General features: G+C 57.7%; 1 protein-coding gene across 2 annotated transcripts; it reads left to right on the forward strand.

Moving 5' to 3' along the window:
• Positions 1-6,083: 6,083 nt before the first annotated feature.
• On the forward strand, positions 6,084-12,415 carry LOC310891473 (uncharacterized protein). 2 transcript variants are annotated; one of them, XM_083853747.1, is made up of 8 exons: positions 6,084-7,171; positions 8,050-9,793; positions 10,150-10,303; positions 10,500-10,756; positions 10,901-10,986; positions 11,163-11,287; positions 11,594-11,708; positions 11,940-12,415. In XM_083853747.1, exons 2-8 carry the CDS (start codon positions 9,167-9,169, stop codon positions 12,397-12,399), a joined length of 1,824 nt encoding a protein of 607 aa, XP_083709873.1. In that variant the 5' UTR covers positions 6,084-7,171; positions 8,050-9,166; the 3' UTR covers positions 12,400-12,415. The 2 variants fall into 2 exon arrangements, with proteins under 2 accessions (XP_083709873.1, XP_083709874.1); XM_083853748.1 differs by lacking the exon at positions 6,084-7,171 and having other exon boundaries at positions 9,338-9,471; positions 9,732-9,793.
• The last annotated feature ends 4,208 nt before the right edge of the window (positions 12,416-16,623 follow it).

Genomic DNA, 16,623 nt, shown 5'->3' on the forward strand with positions numbered 1-16,623 from the left:
GCTGTGGAGCAAGGTCAGGATATCCTGGCCTACTACGAGCCTCCTGTACAAGGAATTCCTGACAAACCATCCAAGACCAGAGTGAATGTGTCAGCAGCAAGTGACCCTGTGTATTCCTGTGCAGCTCAGTGCCTAAAAGAACAAGCATGTTCAGCCTTTACATTTTCCAGTGCCTCAGGGATTCCTCTCTGCCTTTGGCTGACGTCAGATATCAGCCCATTAACTAACAACACTTCAGGGTTCCGGACCTGATTTTCCGGGAAAATCCCCAAATTTGAGGATTTTTGAGGAAATTTCCCCAAACTTAGTGTTTTCTTTGAGGAGGGGGCCCCAAAACGGGGTCGCAAGCAGCGGTTTTGGGGGAATTTCCCTTGATTTTGGGACTTTTGGGGGGATTTCCCCAAATATGGGGGGTTTCAGTGGGGGTGGGGGGTCTCAAACGTGGGTAACAAAGTGCAGGTTTTGGGCGATTTCCCCCCAAAAAGTTTGGTTTTTTTTAAGGGGGTGTCCCCGTGCCCCCCCCCCCCCCCCAGCATCACAAGCAGCAGCTTTTTGGGGCATTTCCCCCAAATTCGGGGCTTTTGGTGGGTCCCTGATTGGAGGGGGGGGGGGGGGGGGAAGAGGTTTTTGGGGGGAATTCCCTGAAATTTTAGTGGTTTTTTCGGGGGGGGTGTGTCCCAAAACGGGTCACAAGCAGCAGCTTTTGGGGCCGTTTCCCCGGATTTTGGGGCCGTGCCCCGGATTTTGGGGCCGTTTCCCTGGATTTTGGGGCTTTTTTTTTTGGGGGGGGGGGATTTACCTAAATTCTTTTTTGGGGGGGCTCATTTGAGGACTCCCCCCCCCCCCCCTTATTGGGGGGGGCGCTCATTTGGTGCCCCCCTTCTGGTTCTTTTTTGGGGGGGGGGAGGGCTCACATATGGCCCCCTATTTTGGGGCTAAAATACCCCCCCCGGGTGTTTAAGGGAGCGGGGGACCCCACAATCCCCCCCCAAATTATTTAGGGTGCGGGGGGACCCCAAAATGCCCCCCCCAAATCGTTTAGGGTGGGGGGGGGGGTCCCAAACAGCGGGATTTAGGGGATTTCCCCCAAAATTTGGGGTCGGGGGGGGGCGCAGGGGTAAGAAATGTATTTTTTTAGGGGATTTTCCCCCAAATTTTAGGGGGGGGTGGGGGCTGTTTTCGGGGCCCCCCAACCCCAAAAAAAACCACGGTGGGGTCCGGGAGGGAGTGGCGTTTATGTACAGGCGGGGGGGGGGCAGAAGTGGGGGGGCCCCCCCGGGAGAACGAGGCACTTGGGTGGGGGGGGACCCCAAAATGCCCCCCCAAGTCGTTTTGGGGGTGTGGGGGGGCTAAAATACCCCCCCCGGGTGTTTAAGGGAGGGGGGGGCCCAGAATCCCCCCCCCAAATTATTTAGGGTGCGGTTGGGGTCCCAAAAATCTGCCCCCAATGATTTAGGGTGGGGGGGGGGGTCCTCAAAATCCCCCCCCAAATCATTTGGGGTGGGAGGGGCCCTACAATGCCCCCCCCCAAGGCCATAAAGGTAAGGGGGGGGCCCCAAAATGCCCCCCCAAATCATTCAGGGTGGGGGTGGGGACCCCAAAATGCCCCCCCCCCAGGGTGTTTTAGGTAAAGGGGGGTCCCAAAATGCCCCCCCCAAATCGTTTGGGTGTGGGGGGGAGTCCAAACAGCGGGATTTAGGGGATTTCCCCCAAAATTTGGGGTCGGGGGGGGCGCAGGGGTAAGAAATGTATTTTTTTAGGGGATTTTCCTCTAAATTTTAAGGGGGGGGGGGCAAAACTGCGGGTTTTGGGGATTTCTCCCCAAAATAAGGGTTGTTTTTTTTGGGGGGGGGTAACTGGGGTCACAAATGGGTTTGGGGGAGTTTTCCCCAAATTTGGGGTTTTGAGGGGTCCCAGCAGCAGCTTCGGGGGGATTTCACCCCAAAATGGGGGGGGGGCACAAATAGCAGCTTTGGGGGATTCCCCCCCAAATTTGGGGGTCTTTTGGGGGGGGGTCTAAAAGTGACCTCACGGGGAGGGATTTTGGGGGGGATTTTCACCCAAAATTTGGGGTCTGGGGGGGGAATCCCTACAGGCACACCACAAGTTTTGGGGGAAATTTGGGGGTTTTGCTGGGGGGGGGGGGGGGGGGTCCCAAAAGGAATCGCAAGAAGCGGCGGGTTTTGGGGAAATTTCCCCGATTTTGGGACTTTTGGGGGGATTTCCCCAAATTTGGGGGGTTTCGGTGGGGGGGGGGGGTCTCAAACGTGGGTAACAAAGTGCAGGTTTTGGGCGATTTCCCCCCAAAAGTTTTTGTTTTTCTTTTTAAGGGGGTGTCCCCGTGCCCCCCCCCCCCCTTTGCGTCACAAGCAGCAGCTTTTTGGGGGCATTTCCCCGGATTTTGGGGCCGTTTCCCCGGATTTTGGGGCCGTTTCCCCAAATGTTGGGGCCGTTTCCCCAAATTTTGTTTTTATTTTTTTTGTTTGTTTGTTTTTGGGGGTGGGGATTTCCCTAAATTCTGTTTTTTGGGGGGGTCTCATTTGAGCCCCCCCCCCCCTTACTGGGGGGCGCTCATTTGGTGTCCCCTTTCCGGTTCTTTCGGGGGGGGGGGGTCTCACATATGGCCCCCCCTCCAATTTTGGGGGGGAGGGGTCACATTTGAGCCCCCCCCTCAAATTTCTTTGGGGGGGGGCTCATTTGGGACCCACCGTCAATTTATTTTGGGGGGGGGGAGCTCTTTTGGTGCCCCCCCTCCATATTTTCAGGGGGGTGGGGGTCATTTGGGGCCCCCCCTTAAATATTTTATGGGGGGGGGGTCTTGAGGCCCCCCCCTCAGATTTTCGGGGGGGTCTCATTTGGGGCCCCTCCCCTCCATATTTTGGGGGGGAAGGCGTGTTCATTGGGTTCCCCCCTCAAGATTTTTATGGTGGGGGGGCCTCAGTTGGGACCCCCCTCTCTTTATTTTGGGGGGGGCCTCTCACTTGCCCCCCCCTTTTTTTTCGGGGGGGGGCGCCCTCAGTCGGGCTCCTCGTCGCCGCCCCCGTCCCCCAGGCGCTGCAGCTCCATGCTGGCCTTCTCCTCGCCGCCCCCCCCTCGCTGAAGGAGCACAGGAGCACCCCCACGTCTCGGGCAGCCACCGCAAGGTGAGTTGGGCCAAGCCCGCCAGCAGCACCCAGGAGAGGAGGAACAGGAAGGGGCCCAGCGCCCGCTGGGGGGGGGAATTTGGGGGGGGGGGCGTTGGGGGGGGGCCTTGGGGTGCGGGAGGCCCCCCCCCGGGGGGTTTGGCCCCCAGAGAGGGGCTTCCCCCCCCCGTAACCCCCAAATTGTCCCCTGTTGCCCTCCGTCCCATTGTCTGCCCCCCATTACTGACCCCCCCACCCCAAACCCCCCCATTATTGTCCCCCCATTGCCCCCCCCACCCCATAACCCCCCATTACTGACCCATTATTGCCCCCACCTCAAGTGCTCCCTTAAATGTCCCCCCATTGCCCCCCCACCCCATAACCCCCCTATTGCCCCCCCATTACTGACCCCCCCACCCCCAACCCCCCCATTATTGTCCCCCCATTGCCTCTCCAATTATTGCCCCCCCCTCAGTTACCCCCTTAAATGTCCCAATATTGCCCCCCCACCCCATAACCCGCCCCATTATTGTCCCCCCATTGCCCCCCCACCTCAATTGCCCCCTTATTACTGACCCCCTATTGCCCCCATTATTGCCCCCACCTCAATTGACCCCCTTAAATGCCCCCCATTGCCCCCCCACCCTGTAACCCCCCATTACTGACCCCCCACCCCAACCCCCCCCATTACTGACCCCCTATTGCCCCCCCATTATTGCCCCCCCCTCAGCTACCCCCTTAAATGTCCCCATATTGCCCCCCCATAACCACCCCCCCATTATTGCCCCCAATTGCCCCCCACCCCTGTTCTCCCCCCCATCACCCCCCTATTGCCCCCCCTTGCCCCAATCCCCCCCCCATGGCCTTTATTACCCCCCCACCTCCCCTTATTGCCCCCCCACCCCGTTACCCCTTATTGCCCCCCCATTACCCCAACTGCCCCCCCAGCCCCCCCCCGTCACCCCTTTTTTGGCCCCTGCAGCCCTTATTGCCCCTCGGTGCCCCCCGGTGGAGCCCCGCCCCCTTTAGACCCGCCCCTTGCATAACCCCTGCCCCCTTGTAAGCCCCGCCCCTTGTAAGCCCCGCCCCTTGTAAGCCCCGCCCCCTTTAGCCCCGCCCACTCCTTTAAGCCCCCTTGAGCCCCGCCCCCTTTGAGCCCCGCCCCTTGCACAACCCCTTCCCCTTTGAGCCCCACCCCCTTTAAGCCCCGGCCCCTAAGCCCCGCCCCCTTAGGCCCCGCCCCCCAGGCCCCGCCCACCTGCAGTTTGGGGAAGGTCATGATGACGATGAAGTTGGTGGCCCAGTTGGCGGCGCCGGCCAGCACCACGGCGGCCGGGCAGGGGCTCTGCGCGAACAGCTCGACCCCCAGGAACCAGGTGATGGGGCCCGGGACCACCTTTAAGAAGACCACGAAGCCCAGCACCGCCACCAGCCATGCCACCCCCGTGCCCGGGCGGTCCTGGGGGGGCAAATATTGGGGGGGGAAAATATTGGGGGGAGGGGTCCTCAAAATGCCCCCCCGAAATCATTTGGGGTGGGAGGGGCCCTACAATGCCCCCCCCCAAGGCCCTAAAGGTAAGGGGGGGACCCCAAAATGCTCCCCCCAGGGTGTTTTAGGTAAGGGGGGGCCCCAAAAAGGGGCCTCAAGCAGCGGTTTTGGGGGAATTTCCCTCGATTTTGGGACTTTTGGGGAGATTTCCCAAAATTTGGGGGGTTTCGGTGTGGGGGGGGTCTCAAACGTGGGTAACAAAGTGCAGGTTTTGGGCGATTTCCCCCCAAAAGTTTATGGTTTTTTCTTTTTGGGGGGTGTCCCCGTGCCCCCCCCCCCTTTGCGTCACAAGCAGCAGCTTTTGGGGGCATTTCCCCCAAATTTGGGGCTTTTGGGGGGTCCCTGATTGGAGGCGGGGGGGGGGGAAGAGGTTTTTGGGGGGAATTCCCTGAACTTTTAGTGTTTTTTTTCGGGGGGGGGGGGCGGTGTCCCTAAGCGGGTCACAAGCAGCAGCTTTTGGGGCCGTTTCCCCGGATTTTGGGGCCGTTTCCCCGGATTTTGGGGCTTTTTTTTGGGGGGGGGGATTTCCCTAAATTCTTTTTTAGGGGGGCTCATTTGAGGACTCCCCCCCCCCCTTTTGGGTGCCCCCCCCCAAATTCCCCACCCCCCTTTTGGGTGCCCCCCCCCCCAAATTCCCCCCCCCCGCCTCGTCTGTGCCCCCCCCCCAAATTTTTTGGGGGGTGGGGGCTGTTTTCGGGGCCCCCCCACCCCAAAAAAACCCACGGTGGGGTCCGGGAGGGAGCGGCGTTTATGTACAGGCGGGGGGGGGGCAGAAGTGGGGGGGCCCCCCCGGGAGAACGAGGCACTTGGGTGGGGGGGGGCCCCAAAATGCCCCCCCCAAATCATTTAGGGTGGGGGGGGGTCCCTAATATCGTCCCACGATGATTTAGGGTGAGGGGGGGGCCCCAAAATGCCCCCCCCAGGGTGTTTTAGGTAAGGGGGGGGCCCTAAAATGCCCCCCCCCAAATCGTTTAGGGTGGGGGGGGGTCCCAAACAGCGGGATTTAGGGGATTTCCCCCAAAATTTGGGGTCGGGGGGGCGCAGGGGTAAGAAATGTATTTTTTTTTAGGGGATTTTCCCCCAAATTTTAAGGGGGGGGGGCAAAACTGCGGGTTTTGGGGGATTTCTCCCCAAAATAAGGTTTTGTTTTTTTTGGGGGGGGGGTAACTGGGGTCACAAATGGGTTTGGGGGAGTTTTCCCCAAATTTGGGGTTTTGCGGGGTCCCAGCAGCAGCTTCGGGGGGATTTCACCCCAAAATGGGGGGGGGGGGCACAAATAGCAGCTTTGGGGGATTCCCCCCCAAATTTGGGGGTCTCGGGGGGGGTCCCCAAAAGTGACGTCACGGGGAGGGATTTGGGGGATTTTCACCCAAAATTTGGGGTCTGGGGGGGGGGAATCCTACAGGCACACCACAAGCAGCGTTTTTCGGGGAAATTCCCCAAATTTGGGGATTTTTGAGGAAATTTCCCCAAACTTAGTGTTTTCTTTGAGGAGGGGGCCCCAAAACGGGGTCTCAAGCAGCGGTTTTGGGGGAAATTCCCCAAATTTGGGGGTTTTGCTGGGGGGGGGGTCCCCGAAAAGGGGCCACAAGCAGTGGTTTTGGGGGAATTTCCCCCGATTTTGGGACTTTTGGGGAGATTTCCCCAAATTTGGGGGGTTTCAGTGTGGGGGGCGTCTCAAACGTGGGTAACAAAGTGCAGGTTTTGGGCGATTTCCCCCCAAAACGTTTTGGTTTTTTTTTAAGGGGGTGTCCCCGTGCCCCCCCCCCCTTTGTGTCACAAGCAGCAGCTTTTTGGGGCCGTTTCCCCCAAATTTGGGGCTTTTTGGGGAAATTTCCCCAAACTTAGTGTTTTCTTTGAGGAGGGGGCCCCAAAATGGGGTCACAAGCGGTGGGTTTTGGGGGAATTTCCCCCAAAACTTGTGGTGTGCCTGTAGGATTCCCCCCCCCAGCAGCTTCCTCAGAAGGGCAGAGGCCCACCACAGGGCAAATCTGCAGGCGGAGGCCAAGCAGGAGACCTGGGCCGAGCAAAGGCAGCCAAAGGCTGGAGGTTCGGAGGGGAAGGAGCAGAGAAATTTCTCTGTGAAGCGAAAATGCTGAAGACAGCTGCAGGAAGGCGTTCCCACCCACGAGAGGCCACCACGCTGACAGTCCCTGTCATAACCGTACTATCGCCAGCGAGCTCGGAGGCCAGCCTCCCCGAGGCACCCACCTACAACGTCTTTAAACTACAGCCACCGAGAGGCGAGGCAGCGCAGCTGCTAAAATCGAGGCCCGAGTCTTTCTGGTCGCTGATGAAAGAACCTCAGAAGAAGGTGCTGTCAGCACACAGCACAAAGAGCCCCCAGCCGCTGCCACCGCTGTGCGAAGCGCCCGTGTCACTGCAGCCCCATCCACCAAAGGGCAGACCAGGGATCACCAGGACGGAGAGGCCCTGGCCACACTGATCAGGGCTTGCAGTGCCCTGAGGAGAGATCGTTCCTCTGGAGGTGGCCGGACAGGTATGGGATTCGAAGAACCATAGGAGCATTTAGGTTGGAAAAGACCTCTGACTGTTGATCAAGTGTTGATCGGAGTTGATCAAGTCCAACCGTGAACCTAGCACTGCCAAGTCTGCCACTAAACGATGTCTGTAAGCAGCAGATCCCCACATCTTTTGAATACCTCCAGTGATGGCGACTCAGCAACATCCCCGGGCCCCTGTTCCAATGCCCTACAAGGCTTTCAGTGAAGAAATGTTTCCTAATATCCAACCTTAACCTCCCCTGGTGCAACTTGAGGCCATTTCCTTGGCCTGTTGCTTGTTGTGTGGGAGAAGAGACCGATCCCTACCCTGCTCCAACCTCCTTTGAGGCGGTGGCAGGGAGAAGCTGTAGGTTCACATTTGAGTCACTGCTGGGTGCTGTCTCCTTGTAGGAAGGCAGAGTTTTGGGGGCAGTGGGGGCTGTTGGGAGCCCCCTCGGTGCTGGTCGATGGAATGGCTGCGTTCCCTGCAGCCGTTAGACACAAGTCCCTCCTTTTGCAGTGCTGTCCTCCCTTCTGCTGACACGCAGACACACCAGGCCACGTCTCCTGTCAGCGCGGGGAAGGCCTAACAAAGCAGGAGGCTGCTCACGGCCAGAGGGGAGAGGGTTTGTCTGCAGCTGGGTGCTGCTTTGGAGGCGTGTTGGGAAGAGAAGGGCTTTTTGGGTGGGCCTGGCAGAGCTTAGGAGCAAAACCCTGCTGCTGGCCGGGGTCTGGTGAAGGGGTAAAGAGAGGGAGGGAAATGGCGGCCCTGCCCTCGCTGTTGTGGCCTGAAGCCATGCCCGGGGTCTGCGTGGGGGCAAAGAGCTCCAAAAAGTGGCAGTGCTGACTCAGAGGCGTTTCTCTTGTTTTCCAGAGATCCATCAGTCTTTGGACCACAAGGAGCGAGATGGAGGAAAACATGAGGAATGTTTTGTGAAAGATGGCTGAGTTCTCATTTGTTCACAATGCGGTCTCACCGGTATCAGCATGAAGCTTTCCATCTGGGCTGTGGCTCTGCAATCGGCCCAAGCCGTGCTGGAAGCGGGGCCATGTCAGGGACATTCCCCTGGGACATTTTTGCTCTGCGGGATCTTTTTCATGGCCTCTCCGGGAAGGAACCCCCCTTGTTGGCAGCGGCAGACGGGGAGCAGAGACCGCCTGAGCTTCCACCCTAAGGGAGAAGGGAAGGCAGGCGAGCAAGGCAGAGCCGAGCTGAGCTGGGCCAGGGTTTCCCCTCCAGCCTGGAGGAGTTCCAGGTGCTGGTTCTTCCTCCATTTCCCCTCCTCAGGCCGTGTCCCGGCGGCCATGCCGGGGGACTCCATCTCCCAGCGAGCCGCAGGGCCGTGAGCAGGGGCACTGGTGCTGAGGGCGCCGCCCAGCCGCCATGCGGGGGGCCTGCAGAAACAGGGGAGCCTTTTGGCTCCAGTGACCGGCCTCCAGCTGGATTTAACCCCATTCACCGCGACTCTTTGGGCCCAGTTTTTAACCCAACGAAGCGTACACCCGTCCAGGCCTCGAGCAGCCATTTTCTCCAGGAGAATGCTGTGGGAAATGGGGTCAAAAGCCCTACTGAAGGCTAGGTATTTCCTAGCAGACATCTGGTGAGTTCAAGCCCCCCAGACCTCAGCGGTTTCACTGTGATAGAAGTAGCTCCGTATGCACGGCACCAGACCACTGAGCTGGCTGCGGTATTCGTGCTCATCCCAAAACCAGTCCTACCCATCACACAGCAACCCCACGTCAAGTGAGGTGGCCCAAAACAGAGAGGTATGGCAGTGTTATTGTGCCCGTAGCTATGATAATTACTCCTTGACCAGCTTAAACAATGCACGTGGAGATCCACAGAAGGACAAAGCCACCCAAAGCGCACTTCTCCACCCACCATCGCACCCTTTTGTATTAACAGGACGCGTCTTTAAGTCGTCAGAGTTTATCTGAGAAAGATCCAGGGGCCTTGAAACATCTTGAACCACAATCACAAAACACCTGGTATGGACTGGGGTGTGCCGGTGCCTTACGACCCAAGTCTCCCTGGTCAGCCGGCCGCTGGTGGCCGTGTCACAGCAGAGCGGTGGCCGTGTCACAGTGGCTCTGTGACACGGCCTGGCTGGCTGGGGTATAAAAGGGGACGTGGGCGCCTGTCCTGCACTCTGGATTGTTCAGAGGACGAGTGCAGAGATGAGCATGAACGCGACCTCTGCCAAGGCGAGGAAATCCTCCTGCATGAAGTCGACCCGGATAGCACTCTGGGACAGCATGCAGCGCAGGTGCCTGATGCCCAACGTCACCGCCAAAGGTACAGGCACCCCCAGCACCGCGGGAGTGTCGTCGTGAACCACATCTGGGGCTTTCCTTGGGCGAGACCCAGTGCTGGAGCCATCCCGGGGTGTCTCCGTTGGGGCTTTTCATCTGCCACCGAACCCCGGGTCTGGGGGTGCTGGAGCTGTGGGACCACCAGACCCAGCATGACCAGGCACCAAACCCCGGGTCTGGGGGTGCTGCTGGAGGTGTGGGGCCACCAGACACCCTGTGACCAGGTTTTCCTTTGCCTTCCAGAGCAAACAGACGTCTGGAATACGGTGGCCGGCTACGTGCTGCAGCAGCTCCTGCAATGCAAGGTGGGTCGGCGCCGCGTCCAACTTCTCTGCTTGGAGAAGTGTGGAGTCCCCACAGCCCGGGGCCGCAGACTGCAGCGACTCTTCCCCTCCCCGGAAAGTTGGAAACTCACCCCAAAAGTCCCCACCGAGGGACTGACAGGCACCACACAAGCGCGGTATCACTTGTGGTAGGTGCTGTCATTTCTCAGGGCTGATCCCAGCCATTGGAAGCCCCTGGGTCCCCTCAAGCTGCTTATGCCTTGGCTCCAGCAGAGCATTTTCGGAAGGGCAAGGGGAGGGAGAGGACTGGGATGGGGCCACCTCCAGCTCTTCCTCCGGCCGGTCCTCACCCTTCGGCCCTTCTCTTCCACGCGCAGGGCGTCCGAATTCCCACTCTCGGCTCCTTCGACATAATCCAGAAACGGATCCAAGCTGGGGACACGGCTGTGATTTTGCAGTGGCCGGTGTTTCACCTGGCCACCAACCTGATAAACACGCACCACCTCGTGGATAGCAAGGGCAGCCTGCCAGGTAAGGCGGTGGATGAAACCTTGCTGGCTGCACGGCCGGGGCACACGGGGCATCGCCTCCGTGCTCAAAAGCCGGGTCCATGGAGCCAGCCCAAAGCTGGGGCAATCTGGGTGATGGCTGCAATGAGCAGCGCGTGGGGAAGATGCGTGAAGGGTCGCTGGGTGACCGACACCATCCCCTCCGTGTGATTTTCCAGCCCATAAGAAGCTGGAGCCCCTGAGACGTGCCAAGGTGGCGGCGGACGCCTGCGTGTCCTGGCAGAAGGCCGAGAGCTGCATCCGAGGCACCATGTCCCTCATCTCCCAGTGCCTGCGGGAGGGGGAGAACATCGCCCTCGTCCTGAGGGACGTGGGGGTGCTCCTCATCGAAGGCACTGGGGTGGAGATGAAGTTCTACTATGACTTCCTCGAGATGCTGTGTGGGAAGGAGGACCTTCAGAACGCCGTTTTGAAGGTGAGGGCTTTCTTTTGGTCCGGGCAATCCAAAGGTGGTGTCTGAATGGCTCGGGCCAGGCCAAAGTGACGGTCCTGCCCGCTCTGGGGTCTTGGGATCCCCACCACCAGGGATGTCCTCACACCTCCGTGCTCCCCCCTGCAGGTCCCGCAGCTGATGGACACCGTGGTGTCCCGGCTGGCAGTCGTGGCCTCCCTGACGTCCTCTGGCCTCGTCGTCATCTTTCCCGAGTGAGTATGTTTGCCGACTTGGCTGCTCGATGCAGCTGCTCAGCTCCAGTTCGGTGCTGTTTGGCCAAAAACAGCCTCCATGGAATGTGAAAACGTGCCCATGAGCAGGCGATGATGGAGAGCAGAAAGGGCTGCTGGTGCTGAAGGGCACACCAGGGTCTTCTCCTTGCGTGCAGGTTCGACGTGGAGTTGCTGCCCAAATCATCATCCAGGAAACCCACCAAGGCCTCAGGAAAACTCCCCGGGGAGGAGAAGAAAAAGAAAGATGGAGTCTTGCCACCTCTCAGCCAGGGCAAGAAAGGTAAAGCCGCGGCCGGCTCCTTCCCGTGGCACGGGCAGCCAAATTCTGCGACCCAGTGGGCTCATGTCCTGGTGAGGGTGCTCCAATGCCCCAGCTTGACCCAAAGCTTCTGCCCGCCAGCTGGGCACAGCCTTTTGTCCTGATATCTTGGTGGCTTCCCCAAAACCGAGCCCTGGGATGGGAAGTGGCCAAGGTGCCTGTGCGTGGGTAGGGCAGGAGGATGGGGATCCGAGACCCCGTGCACCCCCCTGGGAACGATGTCAGCAGCAGCAGCACCCCACTTCTGACCACATCCGTCCTTTCCAGCCTCAGCGGGATTGCTCGACCTGCCTTTCACTGTGCGCTCGAGTATCCCCAAATACGAGATCCCACGGCTGAAGGAAACAAAAGCAGCGGAGAACGGGAAGAAGTCTGGGATCAGGTGAGGCCGGAGGCTCACAGCCGGAGCTCTACGCGGTTGTTTTCTTCCCAGCGGGGAGCCCCTTGCCCAGCCCCAAACACTCCGGGCTGGGGCTGCCCCGCAGTGCTGAAGGCAGCACCCGGAGGGGTGGGATGGGGCCAGTGCCGTGCAAGCAGGCGCACGTCTTGTGGGTGCAGGATGCGGCCCCAACGCCATCGTGTGCTCAGGCAGATTTTTTTGATGTGTTTTCAGCCAGCTGCCAGTGATCCCGGGGCTGCCTCCTGCCAAAAACCAGCCTTTGGCCAGCCAAGGCAAGCGCAAACTCACAACCAGAAGCGAAACACCAGGGACGAGCCAAGCGCAGGCAGCGACACCTCAGGGGGTCACAGGAGAGGAGCGAGGAGTGGAGCAAGTCCTCCGTGGTGGTGGACTGCCAACAATTCCCACAAAGACAAGCTACAGGAAGCTGTCTCACCCTTTGAGACCCCTGACTGTGAAGAAAGTCCCCCAAATCATCATATCATCACCATCGAGCTCCGAGGAGAGCCTGCCCCTGAGGCCCCACTATAACACCTCCCTGCTGATGCCCACCCTGGACAGTACATCCAGGACAATGGTACCCGAACCATCCAGAGCAAGGCGCCTGGGGCCGCAGAGGCCCCATGCACAGTCTGAGATCCCGGAGCTTTGGAAGCGTCACCTCAAAAAGTAAAAGCGAAAACGATTGGTGTGTGTGTCCTTGTCAGGTGCTGTCTCCTTGTAGGCAGGCAGAGTTACTGGTGGAGGTTAAACAAAGGGATGTGCACCTCCACGCACGCTCTTCCTCTTATGGAGGATGTCATGTCCAGACGCTCTGAACACAGGGGCAGCTTTCAGCAGAAATCACTGGTCAGGGCCCAAACCATTCTCTTTAGGTCACAAAACCCTATATTCAGGGCCCCAAACCCTCTCTTGAGGGCCCAAACCCTTCCCTTGAGGGCCCAAACCCGTCTCTTCAGGGCCTAAACCCTTCTCTTTAGGGTCCAAACCCTTCTTTTGAGGGCCCAAACCCTTTTCTTTAGGGCCCAAACCCTTCTTTTGAGGGCCCAAACCCTTCTTTTGAGGGCCCAAACCCCTTTCTTTAGGGACCAAAACCCTTCTCTTTAGGGACCAAAACTCTCTCTTTAGGGACCAAACCCCTCTCTTTAGGGTCCAAACCCCTCTCTTGAGGGCCCAAACCCCTCGCTTTAGTAACCAAACCCCTCTCTTTAGGTCCCAAACCCCTCTCTATAGGGCCCAAACCCTTCTCTTTAGGGGCTAGGCCCTCTCTTAAGGCCCCAAACCACTATCTTCAGGCACCAAAACCCCCTCTTTAGGCCCGAAACCGCTCTCTTTAGGGCCCAAACCCCTTTCTGTAGGGCCCAAACCCATTTCTTCAGGCCCCAAACCCCTTTCTTTAGGACCCAAACCCTTCACTTTAGGGCCCAAATCCCTCTCTTTAGGGCCCCAAACCCCCTCTTTAGGGCCCAAACCCCTCTCTTTAGAGCCCAACCCCCCCACTTAAGGACCCAAACCCCTCACTTCAGGGCCCAAACACTTCTCTTTGGGGCCCAAACCCCTCTCTTTACGGCCCAGACCCCTTTCTTTAGGGCCCAAACCCTTCCCTTTAGGGCCCAAACACTTCTCTTTAGGCCCCAAACTGCTCTCTTTAGGGCCCACACCTCTTTCTTTAGGACCCAGACCCCTTTCTTTAGGACCCAAACCCTTTTCTTTAAGTTCCAAACCCCATTCTTTAGGACCCAGATCCCCTTCTTTAGGGCCCAAACCCTACTCTTTAGGGGCTAGCCCCTCCCTTAAGGCTGCAAACCACTCTCTTTGGGGCCCAAACCTTTCGCGTTAGGGCCCCAAACCCTTTAGGGCACAAACCCCTCTCTTTAGGGCACAAACCCCTCACTTTAGGGCGCAAACTGCTCTCTTTAGGGCCCAAACCCCACTCTTTAGGGACCAAACCCCACTCTTTAGGCCCCAAAAGGCTCTCTTTAGGCCACAAACTGCTCTCTTTAGGGCCCAAACCCCTTTCTTTAGGGCCCAAAACCTTCAGGGCCGAAACCATTCTCTTTATGGCCGAAACCCTTCTCTTTAGGGCCCAAACCCCTCTCTTTAGGCCCAAACCGCTCTCTTTAGGGCCCAAACCCTTTTCTTTAGCTACAAACCCTTCTCTTTAGGGTCCAAACCGCTCTCTTCAGGGCCCAAACCGCTCTCTTCAGGGCCCAAACCGCTCTCTTTAAGGCCCAAACCGCTCTCTTTAGGGTCCAAACCCTTTTCTTTAGCTACAAACCCTTCTCTTTAGGGCCCAAACCGCTCTCTTCAGGGCCCAAACCGCTCTCTTTAAGGCCCAAACCGCTCTCTTTAGGGCCCAAACTCCTCTCTTTAGGACCCAAACCCTTCTCTTTAGGGCCCAAACCCATTAGGGCCCAAACCCTTCTCTTTAGGGCCCAAACACTCCTCTTTGGGGCACAAACCCCTCTCTTTAGGGCCCAGACCCCTGTCTTTAGGGCCCAAACCCTTCGCGTTAGGGCCCCAAACCCTTTATGGCCCAAACCCCTCTCTTTAGGGCACAAACCCCTCACTTTAGGGCGCAATCTGCTCTCTTTAGGGCCCAAACCCCACTCTTTAGGGACCAAACCCCACACTTTAGGGCTCAGACCCCTTTACTTTACGGACCAAACCCCACTCTTTAGGCCCCAAAACACTATCTTTAGGCCACAAACTGCTCTCTTTAGGGCCCAAACCCCTTTCTTTAGGGCCGAAACCCTTCAAGGCCGAAACCATTCTCTTTAGGGCCGAAACCCTTCTCTTTAGGTCCAAACCCTTCTCTTTAGGGCCCAGACCGCTCTCTTCAGGGCCCAAAATGCTCTCTTCAGGGCCCAAACCGCTCTCTTTAGGGCCCAAACTCCTCCCTTGAGGACCCAAACCCTTCTCTTTAGGGCCCAAACCCCACTCTTTAGGACCCAGATCCCCTTCTTTAGGGCCCAAACCCCTCTCTTTAGGACCCAAACTGCTATCTTTAGGGCCCACACCTCTTTCTTTAGGGCCCAAACCCCCTTCTTTAGGGCCCAAACCCTTCTCTTTAGGGACCAAACCCCACTCTTTAGGACCCAGATCCCCTTCTTTAGGGCCCAAACCCTTCTCTTTAGGGGCTAGCCCCTCTCTTAAGGCTGCAAACCACTCTCTTTAGGGCCCAAACCCCACTCTTTAGGGCCCAAACCCCACTCTTTAGGGCCCAAACCCCACTCTTTAGGGCCCAAACCCCACTCTTTAGGAACCAAAACTCTCTCTTTAGGTCACAAACTGCTCTCTTTAGGGCCCACACCTCTTTCTTTAGGGCCCGCACCTCTTTTTTTAGGGCCCGCACCTCTTTTTTTAGGGCCCAAACCCTTCTCTTTAGGGACCAAACCCCACTCTTTAGGACCCAGATCCCCTTCTTTAGGGCCCAAACCCTTCTCTTTAGGGGCTAGCCCCTCTCTTAAGGCTGCAAACCAATCTCTTTGGGGCCCAAACCCTTCGCTTTTGGGCCCCAAACTCTCTCTTTAGGGCCCAAACCCTTCAGGGCCCAAATCCCTCTTTTTAGGGCCCAAACCACTCTCTTTAGGGAGCAAACCGCTCTCTTTAGGGCCCAAACCCTTTTCTTTAGGTCCCAAACCCTTTTCTTTAGGTCCAAACCCTTCTCTTTAGGTCCAAACCCATCTCTTTAGGGCCCAAACCCCTCTCTTTAGGGCCCAAACCGCTCTCTTTAAGGCCCAAACTGCTCTCTTTAGGGCCCAAAGCCCTTCACTTTAGGGCCCAAACCCCTCACTTTAGGGCCCAAACCCTTCTCTTTAGGGCCCAAACCCCTCTCTTTAGGACCGAAACCCTTCTCTTTAGGGCCCAAACCCCTCTCTTTTGGACCGAAACCGTTCTCTCTTTAGGGCCCAAACTGCTCTCTTTAGGGCCCAAACCCTTTTCTTTAGGCCCAAACCCTTCTCTTTAGGGCCCAAACCCGTTTCATTAGGTCCAAACCCTTGTCTTTAGGCCCCAAACCCCTCTCTTTAGGAACCAAACCCTACTCTTTAGGGACCAAAGCATTCTCTTTAGGCCCCAAAATGCTCTCTTTAGGCCACAAACTGCTCTATTTAGGGCCCAAACCCCTTTCATTAGGGCCCAAACCCTTCAGGGCCGAAACCCTTCTCGTTAGGGCCCAAACCCCTCACGTTAGGGCCCAAACCCTTCTCTTTAGGGCCCAAACACTTCTCTTTGGGGCCCTGACCCCTCTCTTTAGGGCCCTGACCCCTTTCTTTATGGACCAAACCCTTCTCTTTAGGGCCCAAACACTTCTCTCTAGGGCGCAAACCCTTCTCTTTAGGGCCCAAACTGCTCTCTTCAGGGCCCACACTTCTTGTTTAGGGCCCAAACCCTTCTCTTTACGGACCAAACCCCTCTCTTTAGGGCCCAAACCCTTCAGGTCCAAAACCCTTCTCTTTAGGGCACAAACTCTTCTCTTTAGGCCCAAACCCCTCTTTTTAGGGCCCAAACCGCTCTCTTTAGGGCCCAAACCCTTTTCTTTAGGTCCAAACCCTTCTCTTTAGGGCCCAAACCCTTCTCTTTAGGGCCCAAACCCTTTTTGTTAGGTCCAAACCCTTTTCGTTAGGTCCAAACCCTTTTCGTTAGGTCCAAACCCTTCTCTTTTGGGCCTGAAACCCTTCTCTTTCAGGCCAAACCCTTTTCTTTAGGTCCAAACCCTTCTCTCTAGGCCACAAACCCCTCTCTTTAGGGCCCAAACCCCTCACTTTAGGGCCCAAACACTTCTCTTTGGGGCCCAAACCCCTCTCTTTAGGGCCCAGACCCCTTTCTTTATGGACCAAACCCTTCTCTTTAGGGCCCAAACCCCTCTCTTTAGGGCCCAAACCCCTCTCTTTAG

Source organism: Anser anser (assembly GCF_964211835.1).
Source record: "Anser anser genome assembly, contig: HAP1_SCAFFOLD_122, whole genome shotgun sequence".
NCBI classification, from domain to species: Eukaryota; Metazoa; Chordata; class Aves; order Anseriformes; family Anatidae; genus Anser; species Anser anser.